At 39.6% G+C, this 14,032-nt stretch overlaps 1 protein-coding gene and 1 long non-coding RNA gene across 3 annotated transcripts in view; both read right to left on the reverse strand.

Annotated features, from left to right (window-relative positions):
- The window catches only part of zdhhc14 (zinc finger DHHC-type palmitoyltransferase 14), a 191,908-nt gene that overhangs the window by 15,779 nt on the left and 162,097 nt on the right, over positions 1–14,032 (reverse strand). For both annotated transcript variants that reach the window (XM_038808323.1, XM_038808317.1), the window contains exon 8: positions 12,788–12,890. In XM_038808323.1, the coding sequence (XP_038664251.1) occupies positions 12,788–12,890 (103 nt within the window). The remainder of the gene's footprint in view (positions 1–12,787; positions 12,891–14,032) is intronic.
- LOC119971967 lies at positions 9–12,749 on the reverse strand. The gene is made up of 2 exons (XR_005461957.1): positions 12,427–12,749; positions 9–3,561 (listed from the first exon to the last, which is right to left on the reverse strand). It is a non-coding gene; the product is annotated as an uncharacterized LOC119971967 (long non-coding RNA).

The following is a 14,032-nucleotide window of genomic DNA, read 5'->3' on the forward strand; positions in this document are numbered from 1 at the left end:
GGGGCTAGTTTGCGGTATTTGAGAGTCCAGGTGGTGCAGGATTGGGTCTGACTACGTAGATTGAACTTTTACCAGCCTAGCGGGTACTGTTAAGCCTGACATGCAAAGATGAGAGCCTCCCATTGTCCTTGCGAGCTGGGTTCAATCCATCAAGATGAACATCTTACAGAGGTTCTTGTGCTTTCAGTGCCTTGTGGTATTTTTACGCAGGTCATTTTCTCAGGGAATTGAGCAGCTTATATCAGGTTTCATATGGGAGGTGAAAACCTCTAGGATTCAAAGGGGGGTCCGACAGAGGAATAAACAGGAGGGGAGGCTGGCGCTGCCAAATTTGATGTTTTACTATTGGGCTGCCAATGCGGAGAAGGTGTTGCGGTGATCCGGGATCTACCTTGATAGTGAGAGGTCGTGCAGCAGGTCCAGTTTAGGGGTGCTGGTGACAGCGTCCCTGCCTTTTACTTCAGCAAAGTACCCTTCAAAATCAGTGGTTGTCTCCACTTTAAAAATATGGAGGCAACTCCATCAGCACTTCAAGCTAGAGTCAGCACCAAAGTAGGCCCCTATTTGTATGAACCACTTATTTGAACTGGCAATTCGGATGCCACATCTGGGGGGTAGAATCGGAAGGGGTTGGGAGTGATTGATTTCTGGAGGAGCTGAAAAAGAAAGTTAGTCTCTGAGCACAGATGCATTTAGGTACCTCCAAGTACCAAAATTTGCTCGATGGATATTCCCAACATTTCCGGTGGCACCGCCTTCAACCTGAGTTTCTTCTCTGCATGGAGTTGGAAGAGGGAGTTCGTCCAGCATATATGGGTGGATTTTGGGGGAAGAGTTGGTCTCAGTGGAGGGGGTGAAGGCCAAATAGGAGGAGCTGGGACCCGTACGAGAGGAGGAAGTGTGGAGCGAGTCCCTCTGGAGGGTGAACACCATGTCATCCTGTGCGAGGCAGAGTCTGATCCAGCTCAAGATTATGTTTAGGATGCACCTCACCAAGGTCAGCACGAGTCGTTTCTTTTGAGAGGGTTGAGGATAGGTGAGAGGGTTGTTCGAGAGGGCCTGCAATCCACACGCACATGTTCTGGTCCTGTCCCAAGCTGGTGGGTTTCTGAGTCTCTTTTTTCAGCGCTATATCGGCAATCCTGAATATTGTGCTGGAGCCTGCCATATAGTGGCTATATTTGATGTATTGGACCTGCCGGAGCTGTGGATGAGGGCGTGGGCAGATACCCTGGCATTTGCCTCATTGGTTGCTTCGAGGTGAATCCTTCTGAGTTGGAGAGTGGTGATGCCACCAAGTGCCTCGACATGGCTGGGTGACTTAATGGAATTTTTGCACCTCGAGAAGATTAAATATACCGTGAGTGGATCAATTGTTTTACCTTGGATGGCGACCGTTCATTTTGTCCTTTAAGGAGTTGGTCAGTTAGCTTTGGGGGCGGTGGGGGTTACTAGGTTACTATTCTTATTATTTGGTTTACTGTTGTTTGTCATTTTTGTACATTTTGTATTTCTGTGGGTGTAAAATGATCACAGTTTAATATATTTATAATAGGATTTAGCACTCCAGATCACTGAGGAGTATTCATCAATCATAAGGACTTCCACTCCATCAATGTGCTGCTGGTGAACTGCAAGAAAAGAATTGATACCAAGAAAAGGAGGGTTATGAATGGGCTGCTTGCAGGACAGTTTTGTTTTTGGGGTGGAGGGGTGCAGAGAATGCCGTTTGCATATGACTGTCAGATGGGTGAACTGGTGGAATCAAGTGAATCTCACAATAACAAGGGTATTCCAGGTAGAAATTTGCGCGGCCGTGACCATATCAGGTTCAGCCTCCTCCTCGGAATCATCCAATGAAGCTTTCTGCTCTGTCCTCCGGCAAGTACAAATCTTGCTGCTTGCTCCAGAATCTGGAGATTTTGGCACCTCCAGAACAGTCCATTCATAAAAAGATGTTCAGAAGCAGGAGTGCAAAATGTTCCTGGACAGCTGCCAAGATGCTTTTAGCTTGTGGTAGATCACATCCATAATCTCTTCACACCTCAAACGTAAATTTACTGACTGGCTGCTGGAATCAAGGGATACTCCACTTAAAATGAGACTGGTGACACCCACAACGAACCCAAACAATGAGGCCCAGGAGGAATACACTGAAAGCCATGGGGCATTCAGAAGCATCATTGACCAAGCCACTGGCATCCTAAAGATGCATTTCAGGTTCTGGACAGATGTGGAGGACCAGCTAGTCCCAGTGTGTTCTAGAGAAATGAGGTTTGGACCTACAGGAGGAACAAGGCACAGAGCTTAGAGCTTTTTCAGGTGACTTGGAGGAGGAGGTGGGATGCAATATCGTCAAGGCACCAGCTGTAGTGCACACTGCTGCTTGGGAAGCTCTCACTTAGTTCCACCAATGCACCCATCCGACAGCCACACGCAAAAGCCACTTTTTCATCACTGCTTTCCCTTACATAAAGCAATCCTTCAAACAACAAACTATCCGTTTCACAGCCCTCAGATGCTCGGTGGCAATTTTCATCTTACCATTCATTAGAAATGAAAAGATCACTTGTCAAGCTGCAATCAAAATGGGCAACATGGGAAAGTGGTGTAAACCAATAATAATTAAGTGGTTCAAAAACAAAACAGAAAAATAACCATCCAATCTTGCGGGGCAGATAGTCGGATGGTGATAATATCACTGGACTGGTAATCCATAGACCCAGGATTATACTCTGGGGACACGAGTTCAAATCCCATCGTAGTAGTAGGTGGAAATTAAATTCAATTAATAAATTTTGAATTTGTAAAGTTAATTTGGTGATCGTAACAACTATCATCAATTGTAAAAATCAATCTGGTTCACTAATGTCCTTTAGGGAAGGAAATCTGCTGTCTCACACTTTCTGGCCTTTGGGCTGTCCGAAGACAGAGAAGTGGACGTACTTTGAGCAGAGATCCCACTTTCACATCCTCTTTCACCATCACCCTTCAATGGCCCATCTGCACTTTCTTGCTGGAATTGAGCTGGAGAACTTTGCTGCAGATCAATGGGGATATGAATATGTATCCTCTTTAAGGAAGTATTCATTGCATGCAAGCTATTAGTGAAGGTCTGCACGTACACATTTGATTGCCATGTTTGATGCCCCCTGCTGGCTCTTTCCATGGAAAAGACATTCACAGTAACCCAAATCATGCCGCTTATACTTGTAACGGATTCTTCCAATCTCCCTTCTAGCATGGATTGTGCGCTTGAAAACTCTGCCATTCACTGCACATTCTGTGGTGCAAGCTTTGAAAGCCCTCAGGTACAGCAGTTACATCCAGAGGCAGGATACTTCTGTGCTTTGCCTGACTCCATCATCTGCTTTTGTTTGCTTATATGTGAGCCACCAGGTGAAAACTCAAATATATTCCTTAACAATTGTACCAAAGTGTGAGTATCTGAGCTGGTGCATGGTTTGCATGAATCCTGTGACAGTGCATCCTCAGAATGAGACCCTCCTTTGTCGAATTATAATCGTCTCTTGCACCTCATCCTGTGGCTCACTTGAGAACCTTGTGTGAAAAATTAAAGACATGAATTAGAAGAGTCACAGCAAGAATATTTTGACGAATCATTTTGCACATGATCATTTTTCACTCCCTGCTGGCATCAAGTCAATGAGACATATGCCATGTGGCTGTCAGATATTTAATTCTGTTACCAGATAACTGGGAGGCTCTCACCTGCAATTGCCAAGCATATTGAAACTTTGCTGAAGTCCAATGCCGCCTCCTCTGAACTCCCCATGCAAGCCAATTTTGTTTTAATATAAAAGCACTTCTCACTCAGGTTCAAGAGTGATTTTACATAGCAGCAATAATGGTAGAGATTGTAAAAAATATTCTTCTTGCTGCAACAATAACTTACACTTAAAAGCATAAAAATAACCAGTTAGAGAACATTTAGATCTCGTAGTCACTTTTATTTCCCTACTTGCTACTGTAAGGGCCCTTCCTGTTCATTCCTTATGCCCCCTTTCTTTTGGTTTGCTGTTATTATTTTGATCCCTGGATGATTAATGGACATGTTGTATCTTTAAGGCAAGCAGCAGGATTCAGAAATTACAGGCAAGAACACTTTGCTAGTCTCTGCTGGTTTGAACAGGAGCTGCAGACCCATCGGCATCAGAGAGAGAGATGCAATGGTGTGAGACTCGGTTTGATTGACTGGCTGGTGGCCAATGAATTGGCCCAAGAGGCCGTATTCTGCCTGATAGCAGGTGGTGATTCGATCCGATCCCAATGGAATGATTTTCAGAGACTCAAGGAGGTTCAGTTTGACTCCTGGCAGAAAAAGGACAAGAACCTTCTCTCTTTCTCAAGAAAAAACGAGTACTGTATTCTGAACTTGCAGAGAACCTGAATGAATCAATCTACAGGAAAACCATTACAGGCTGCAAACAAAGACCAGAACCTGATCTCTCTCTCCAGAAAGGCCTGTGAGTGCTGTATTTCTGAAACTACAGAGACCGGGGGGTGAACCTACAATAACACCACAAACTGAAAACAAAGTTTGAAGAGGATACGGTGCTGGAAACCACCATCTGAAACAAAGCCTCTTTTTTCCTTTTACTTATGATCTTTTACCCCTTTCTTCCATTCTGTGTTTGTCTGCCTTGTGTGTGTGAGTGCAGAGGGTGGGGAGCAAGTTAAAGTGGAGATTAGGAATTAGCTAATAGTTATAATATGTTGTATTTGCTACGTATTTCATTACAGTTCTTGCTATAGATAAACAGTAATTGTGCTTACATTTACAAACCTGGTGACTGTATTTATTGGGCAGCTAAGGGCCAAAGAGTATTTTTCTACAAATTATTAGTTAATTCACTTGTGTTGAGATTCTGGGTCAAGTGGAGCTGGAATTGGCTGCGCACTGGAATTATACTGCTATCGTTTGTCTAATTTGAGCTGCTTTCTATTTCTGAAACCAAGGTTACTTTTATAAAAATTGTTTTCTGACTGGTAGAAGTACACTTGTTCAGCCAGTCAGAAGGTACTTTAGCAAACATTAATCGGATGTTGTCATTAAAGGACAAGTCATGCTTGTTAATATATATAGCAATTCTTGGAAGCTGATGTACAGGGCAAGAGAATTAATTAATTGCCTCTCAAGATGACATTACAAAACAAATGATCTTGTTGGTGTCGCCAGGGGAGAGCTGTCAGAACTTCAAGATACACATTTAATTTTCTTATCATTTGTAACCCCTCCCTAATACATCCAATGATCTACAGAAGTCAAATTTGTGGGATGTTATAATGAGTTTTGCATGGTTATGAATATTAAATGACATAGCTCAAATATATCATCAAGAAACTGGGAACAAAGGTTCAGTAACCTCATCAAATGCAGTACTAAAATGGAGTGCCCATAGATGAGTGGTAGAGTACATTTTTCCACCTTTTTCTCATATAAAGCCAATTAATTGACTGAATATAAAAGATCTAAAAGATGGACTTTGTTTCTAAATAACAGTTTGCATAGGTTCACTTTGGAAAATTCTTCATCTTTCAAAAATGGCTAAATGACAATAAAAAGAATATGCATGAAGCAAAAGCTGACAATACACACGTTAGGTATTAGGAACGTGGACTTAGGTGCAGGAAGAGGTAATTCGATAAAATCATGGTTGATTTGATTGTGCTCTCAACTTCACCTTCCTGTCTGTTCCCATAACCCACGATTCCCTTGCCTATCAAAAATCAATCTAATTTGGCCTGGAACAAATTCAATCAACCAGCCTCCACTGCTTTCTGTTGAAGAGAATTCCACAAACTAATGACCGTTATTTCCATCTTAACATTCTTAAATTCCTCCCCCAGTTTTAGTCTCTCCCCCAAGAGGAAACATCCTATCGCATGAACTTTCTCTAAGCTGCTTATAACACAGTTTTTTCCTGTTTCAAATAAGGAAACTTAAACTCCACAGTACTCCAGATGTGGTCTCACTGAGTCCCTGTACAAGTGCAGTAAAATGTCCCTCCTTTTGTACTTGATTCCCCTTGCAGTAAACACTAATATTCCATTTGCCTTCCTAATCACTTACGTTACCTGAACACTTTTGTGATTATGTTCCAGGACACCCAGATCCCTCAGTACGGAGTTCTGCAATCTCTCTATTTAAATAGTATACTGCTTTTCCATTCTTCCTGCCAAAGGGATAAGTTTACATTTTTCCATATTATACTCCATCTGACAAATTTTTGCCCACGCTCTTAACCTATCTATATTCGTCCGTAGACTCTTTACCTCCTCTTGACAACTTACTTTCTTACCTATCTTGGTGTCTTGTCATAGGAAAATCTAGCTACTGTATCATACATTTGGTCCCTTCATCCAAGTCATTGATATAGATTGTAAAAATATTGTAAAAAGTGTTGTCTGATTGCACATATCTCACTATCAATTTAACTCCACTGATGCAGTTGTATTGCATCAAAGCAAGCTGCACTAAGAGGAAAGTTGGTATGCAGTTTTCAACCAATTCAAGGTATTGCAGTGAAATGTCATAAACATCTACCACATAAATGGTTATGTGCAAATAGATGTACAGATTCCAAATGGCATACTTATGAAAGAAATACTGTCAACATTATAGAAGCTTGATACAATGAGATCAAATTGCATATCAAAGAAATACATGATGTTTTGATTCCCTTTCATTAATTTGGGTGAAGTTTCCATGGGGTTTACCCAATATTTATTCTCCAACTTTGGTTGAAACCCTGGAAAAATAGGTGCTGACAGCTATTTACTGGTTTCTCCCAGTTTCTGATCCTACATTGAATTACTACAGGTGGTTGGGAGAACCCCTGCGAAAATTCCTCTGGAAAGTTGATTTATAGCACAAGCGAGCCAAATTTCAGGAAATATAAATTTAGCTGGCTGAAACCAGCACACAGAGCACATCATATTAGTCTCTAAATTAAATGATCAATACTTGAGAATTATAATGAGAAACTGCTGTTAAAAGTCACACAATTACACAGCAAAACACAAATTAGCACTTGTTTTTAAAGCCCACCAACCAAAGGTTTTGCAAAGCAGATGTTCTCCATTGCAAATACCACTAAAACAAATTATCTGGTTATCATCAGATTTCTGTTTGTGGGATCTTGTGTGCCAATTATCTATGTTACAATAGTGATGTTACCTCAAAACTATTTATTTGGCTGCAAAGCACTTAGGGACATCCTCAGGTCATAAAAGGTACGATATAAATGCAAGATTGTCTTTTCTTCTTACTTGCCTGCACTTGAACGTAGTACTAATTTCATTATTTTGCTACCTTCTTGGTATATTCAAAATGTGTCTAAAAAAATCATAAGATAATTATAATAAATAAATTTCTCCCTCTATCATAATTTTCCTTTGATCTATTCTCCTTCAGTTTGTAGGATCTGTAGTCTTTGTGGGTAACTTCTCTGTTGGTAATGCTGCACCATATTAGCAAAAAGGAATTTTGGTCTTGTTGACTTTGGTTTCCTCATCTCAGAGATTCAAGAAGCCCATTCCATGAATGACTTTTTCCACAAAATAAACTTTGTTCAAATATTGGTCAAATATTGGTCAAGTTTGAAATTGAACTCTCGTCTCCAAATATTGCTTGGAGACACCCCTAACATTCCCGAAATGTTCCGAGCTGCTTAGGGCAATTTAGCATGGTCAATCCACCTACCCTGCACATCTTTGCGTTGTGGGGGTGAAACCCACGCAAACAAGGAGGGGGAAAGTGCAAACTCCATACGCACAGTGACCTCGGTGCTGTGAGGTATCAGTGCTAACCACCGTGCCGCCCCTTAATTCTACATATTCAATTGTGAAAGGTCTGCTCATGTGTAGAAAAAAAAAAGCTTCATGTTAAACTTTAATTTGCCTGAAAGGTTTGTATCCAACTTCAAAACATTTCTCTTCCCTAAACTATAAGGTAGGAGTTGAAAAATATATCCTAATTGGGCACACATGGTAAGAAACTAGATCAGAAATCTGCAGCCATTTAATTACTGCGTTATGCATTAACAAAGACTTCGAACAATCCAATGCCCAGATTTAAAAGGATTTATGATTCAAGAACAATTTATGATGCTTTCGTGGCTTGAGATTCCATCAAATAAGTTGAATGTGCAAATAAAAGGGAAATGTAATTACCAACAATGATTGTACTAAAGCTTCTGAATTGGAACTCAGAGATTGGAGATCATCCTTTAGATCCAGATCTAATACCCGTCCACCTTTACTACAGAGTGAAAGCCATTACCAAGAGCAGGTATTGCAGTTAGAATTTGTCAGATGTTATGATGAAAAGGATGAATAGAATTTTAAGCCTAGGGCAGAAATTTCTGGTGGCAATAACATAAGCCTGAAGATAAAATAGGTGATGAGAGTAAAGGCTAGACCAAAGTTGAATATAAGGATATTGTAAATGGGCAGGGAACACAGTTATAAAATGTAAATATAAAATGACAGTTAAGAATAAGTGGGCGGAATGCTAATAAACAAATTATCTATACAACAATGTGCAAGGCATCCAAAACAAAATGTGGTAACTGCAGACAATAGCATAGAACAAGGAGACAGATTTAGCAGGAATAATTGAAACATGGTTAGATAAGGAATAGGACTGGCAGTCCTCGGACCGAGACTGGGAACACCACCTGCAGGAACCCCTCCAAGCCGTACATCATCCTGAATGGGACTACATCGCCATTCCTTCACTGTCACTGGGTCAAAATCCTGAAACTCCCTTCCTAACAGCACTGTGGGTGTACCTACACCAAACAGACTTCAGCAAACTAGAAACCAGCTCACCATCACCTTTTCAAGGGCAACTGGGGGTGAGCAAAAATGCTGGCTTAGCCAGCAACATTCACACGCCGTTAAATAATTTTAAAAATGCTACATATTATAGGGATGACAGATTTAGAAAGGATAGAAATAGGAGGGTGGGGTAGCAATACTCATCGGCAGTAGAAAAAAGGAACATAACTAACATTAAGATAGAAATAGAAAGATCCATATGGACTGAGATAATGGATAAGGAGGAATTGATTGACCTAACAGGGGAAAACACCTAATGGTGCATGGAAACTGCTAGATCTAGTAATGGGATAGTAATAGAACAGAGCAAAGTAAATGTAGAGGAACATCTATACACTAATGATCACAACATAATAAAGTTTAAAATAATCACTGCAAAAGACTTACATGCAACAAGGACCAATGAAATTGATTGGAAATTATTTAAAAAGGTGATCAGTCAACTTCAGGAGGAATATATTGGCTGAAAAATCAGGAAAAAGCTAACCAATAATGAAAAACCATAATGAATAGAGATGAGGGCAAAATTAAACCTAAAGACAAATACATACACTAAGCGCACAGACAATAATGAAGAGGATGGAATAAAAAAATATGATGAAGTTATGAAAGAAGACCAAAAAACAGTAGGAAAGCAAACAAGTGCTATAAAATTTAATAATCAAGGAATATAAAAAAGTAATGTATTCAACGCACATGTAAATAATCAAATGAAAACCAGGATAGAGATTGTGCTATGAAGTAAAGCATAACAAACTCTCAGATGTTGAAAGTGAAATAGTAGAAATGCTAAATAATTACCGTACTTCCCCCTCATTTATTTACCAGTAAGACCAACAATCAAAGAAGAGATCAAAATAGGTATCAAGACTTTGAAATTAAAAAGGGTGGGAGATAATTCATAAACTATGTAAACTTTGGTGAGGATAAAGTACTGGATGGATTACACCACAGCAACTAAAAGAAAGTAGGGAAAAGATTGTTACATATTAAATTCTGGTTGGAATTTTCTGGTCAGTCTCGCTGATGGATCTTCTGGTCCTGCCGACGAGGATTTCCTGACGGCAGAGGATGCATAAAATGGGAAATCCCATTGACAGCAGCGGGATCAGAAGATCCTGTTGCCGCCTCCGCCGCCATGAAACACACTGTGGATGGTGCAGAAAATCCCATTTATAACAATTCATTAGAAAACAGTATGTGCTGGAGGACTGAATGGCAGATCATTTTAAAAGTGATGCAGAACAAGTCCAGGGAATTATAAACTCTTAGTACAATGCTGTTGGTAGGGAAGATAAGGAAAGACAAGGAACTTTTATTCAAAGTTAAACTCAAAGACAACATACGTTAAATAGTTTAAAGTTCAGAAGATTAATGTAGATAAATCCTTGAAGGTGGCAAGGCAAGTTAATCAGGCAGTTGATAAATCATATGGGATAATTTATAAGTAGAGGCATAGAATACAAAAGCAAATAAGTTATGGGAAACCTTTATAAATCAATGGTTAGGCTTCAATCCAATTCTGGGCATTGCATTTAGGGAGAATTAGATGGGGAGAGTAGGATAGCGGGGTCGTTCTCCTTTAGAGCAGAGGAGGTTAGACGGAGATTTAATAGACGTGTTAAAACAAAGCGAGTTGTTAAAAGCTGGTAGAAGCAAATTCAATAATAGACAGTAAAAGGGAATTGGATAAATATTTGAAACAGAAATTTTTGCAGGCTTATTAGAAAAGAACAGAGTGAGTGGGACTAATTGTATTATTTCAAAGAGCCAACATAGGTCTAATGGGCCAAATGGCCGCCTTCTGTGTTGGATTTTTCTGTGATGATGTAATGAAAATATATACAGAAGGACTAGTCAACATGGAAGTCAAAAGGGAAGGACATGCTTATTGATCAACCGTATGAATTTCTTTGAAGATGTAACAGAAGCAGTATACAAGGGTAGTGGACTATACTTGGATTTTCAAAAGGCTTTCAATGAGATAGGGAATAATAAACTCATGATTAAGGTCAGAGCAGACGGAGTCAGATGACAAATAGTTGGATGGGTAGCAAGCTAAGGGACAAAAACAGAGAGATGGGATAAAGGTAGTTAAGTGCACTGGCATAAGATTTGGGCTGAGATTATTACTGTTCTTCAGCTATCTAAATAGTTTGGAATCAGAAATACACTTTAGAAATTTACAGATGGCACCAAATAGGGGTATTGGTAATTCTGTGGAAAACTGCAACAAAAAACAAAACCTTAATAAACCTATAGATTGGCAATAAATGGCAAGTTAATTGGTGCCAGTTAGCTCACTTGGCTAGACAGCTGGTTTGTGATGCAGAGCAAGGCCAGCAGCGCAGGTTCAATTCCCGTACTGGCTGAGATCATTCATGAAGGCCCCACCTTCTCAACTTTGCCCCTCGCCTGAGATGTGGTGATCCTCAACTTAAATCACCACCAATCAGTTCAATCCCTCAAAGCAGAAAGCAGCCTATGGTCATCTAGGACTGTGGCAACTTTACCTTTACCTTAATTTCAAAATAAATAAATGCAAGGTGATATATTTTGGAATAAGGAGATCATATGCTCCTTGTAAAATAATAATTTGAATAGGGTTTGAATAGGGTAGATAGAGGAGCAAAATAATCTAGTATACATTGGCAAATCATGAAAGCAGCAACACTAGTTAAAAAGTCATGAAAATGCAAATAAAGGACAGGGGTTAATTTAGGAGGAATAGAATTGAAGAGCAGTTATGTTAAACTTTTATCGAACCTTGGTCACACTGCATTGTAATACTTTGTATAGTTCTAACCTCCATTTTACCACATAACAGAGGCACTGAAGCAGATGAAAAAACAATTTAGAAGGATAATACCAGAACTAAGAGGTGAAAGTAATCAGGAGAAACTGAACAGGCCCATGCTCTTTTCTCAAACAAAGAGGAAGCCTCAGTCTAACAGAGTCTTTTAAATTATGATGGATTTACTGGCTAGAAGAGGATGCTTCTCTACTCATGGGAATATTCAAAACAAAGAACTATACATTTAACATAATCACCAATAAATCCAATAGGGAATCCAGGAAAAAACTTCTTTACACAGAGAGTGGTTACAATGTAGAATTTGCTATTTCTTGGGAGTGGTTGAGGCAAAAAAAAAAGCTAGATAAGTGCATGCAGGAGAAAGGAATAGAAGAAAAAATGCAAACAGGGTTAGATCAATTATGGTGGAAGGCTTCATTGGAACATAAACACCAGCACAAGCCAGTGGGGCTGAATGGTCTCATTCTGTGTTGTAACTTCTATGTCAGTCAGAGTCAAGGCTGTACTTATGGAGACTCAAATAACCGAGTTTGGACCACTAAAATGCATTTATCTGGGTGCTAAAATGGCCTGAAATTCAACCTATAAATCCACCTGAAATATAGTTCTGCCACTTGTGCAAAAAATGCAAATGGCATTTCATATTATTCTCTCTCCCACAGGTTATATTTAGCCACAGATGCAAGCATTTGCCGTTCCAAATATATAATATATGTATAATAGTTTCAATGCAGCTGAAAACTGACCTCAAACTACTAAACTTGATTGCTGGAAATGGTTTAATACTTTGCATGGCTGCACCGATTGATGTTTGGTCGTATTTCTTTATTCTCTCAAACAGAAGGACTAGAGAGGCTCCATGATATTCACATTCGCCATCCTTCGGTATTCTTTACTCAAACTGCATATGACACATTTTTGTGAAGCAATAAGGTTGTTCATGTGTTCAGGGCACCTCTTTAAATCACAGTAGCTTGGGATGGTTGTTCTTACTAAACTAGGCTTTTCTGGGATAGGTGAAATGTACTACTGAAACAGATGGAAGAAGGATGATGCGAAGAAATAATGACAAGACCTCAGTGGGCAACATTATGGTACGACTCCTACCATGTTGCTCTGAGATTGTGTGGCCCCATATGTGGTGATCCCATTTGGTGCTGCAACTGACTGTGGCGTATCTGACTGGATCGCTCCTCTTCGGTCAATTAAGCTATTAAAAAATATGAAAGTATGGTTAGTAATTGACTGCAAAAGTCTACTTAGACTAAGATGAACAAAAACTTTTCATGGTTATGTCATAGGTTTAGAACAGTAACATGACCAATGACTTGTGACATGAGAATAAATCAAAGAGTTATGGTTTAATTTCATTTTCCTTTGTTTCCTTCAGTCCATCAATTATCTTTTCAAAAATAATCATTTAATGCTAATGCCATCATTAGTGTATGACCTGCAAGTGTTAGTGAACCTGGTGGAATTAAATCTACTCTAATTGTTCGCTGACTAATGTGAGCAGAGCAAGGCACTATTAAAAAAAAAGGCCGATAACCAACATTCATTTGGATAAATTATCCACAAGTTAATATAAGGACAAAACCTTAAATATTACTAAAACTAGAAATTCTTTACAACCATTCTTTTTTTTAGAAAAAAGGAAAATCTTTAAAATTAATGGAACTTCATTAGTGCCATCGAATAGTGGCATTTTTGATTCACAAGTGTAATTTGCCATAATAGAATTCTAAGCATTAGCTATGCTTCCATGAGTGTGGTGGTTGAGTATCAGATAAACGGCAGGTGGTTCCCATATGGATTGGTAGGAAAATCAAGCATTCCTGAGGTTCTCTTTCTTGCACCGCCTACTTGCTAGTCTTAAATGAATCTCTCCACGTTGTCCTAGTGAATGCAAGCTTATGAAAATAGGCAGAATGGGCTGAATTTTCATGAGTGAGATGCATTTCAGTGTGCGAATAGTCACACTCACATTTATTTTTGGAGCAAACTCATTTTCCTCAGCACCCTCAAGCCTGCGCCATTTTCCTTTTTGGAGGTTGGCAATGTCGTGTACGCAAAATGCCAACCCACCCCCATTGAGGCCAGGTTTCCCATTTTAAATAGGGGAAGACATTCAGATTTCCTGGTGTGGGGTTTTGGAAGCACACTAAAAGCATACTTGGTTGTTTTGTGAAGAAAGCAAAAAGCCTGCTGAGGAGTCAGTCAGGATCTTTCTGAAAGCTAATTGCAAAATGTTCTGACACTTTCAAAAATCAGCGTTAAGTACTGTATTGAAATGTACATGTGTTTTTAATGTGGTGATTCATCATACGGATTTGTCTTGCAAAGGTAAGTTGG

The sequence above is a fragment of the Scyliorhinus canicula genome, chromosome 1 (genome assembly GCF_902713615.1).
Source record: "Scyliorhinus canicula chromosome 1, sScyCan1.1, whole genome shotgun sequence".
Classification (NCBI taxonomy): Eukaryota; Metazoa; Chordata; class Chondrichthyes; order Carcharhiniformes; family Scyliorhinidae; genus Scyliorhinus; species Scyliorhinus canicula.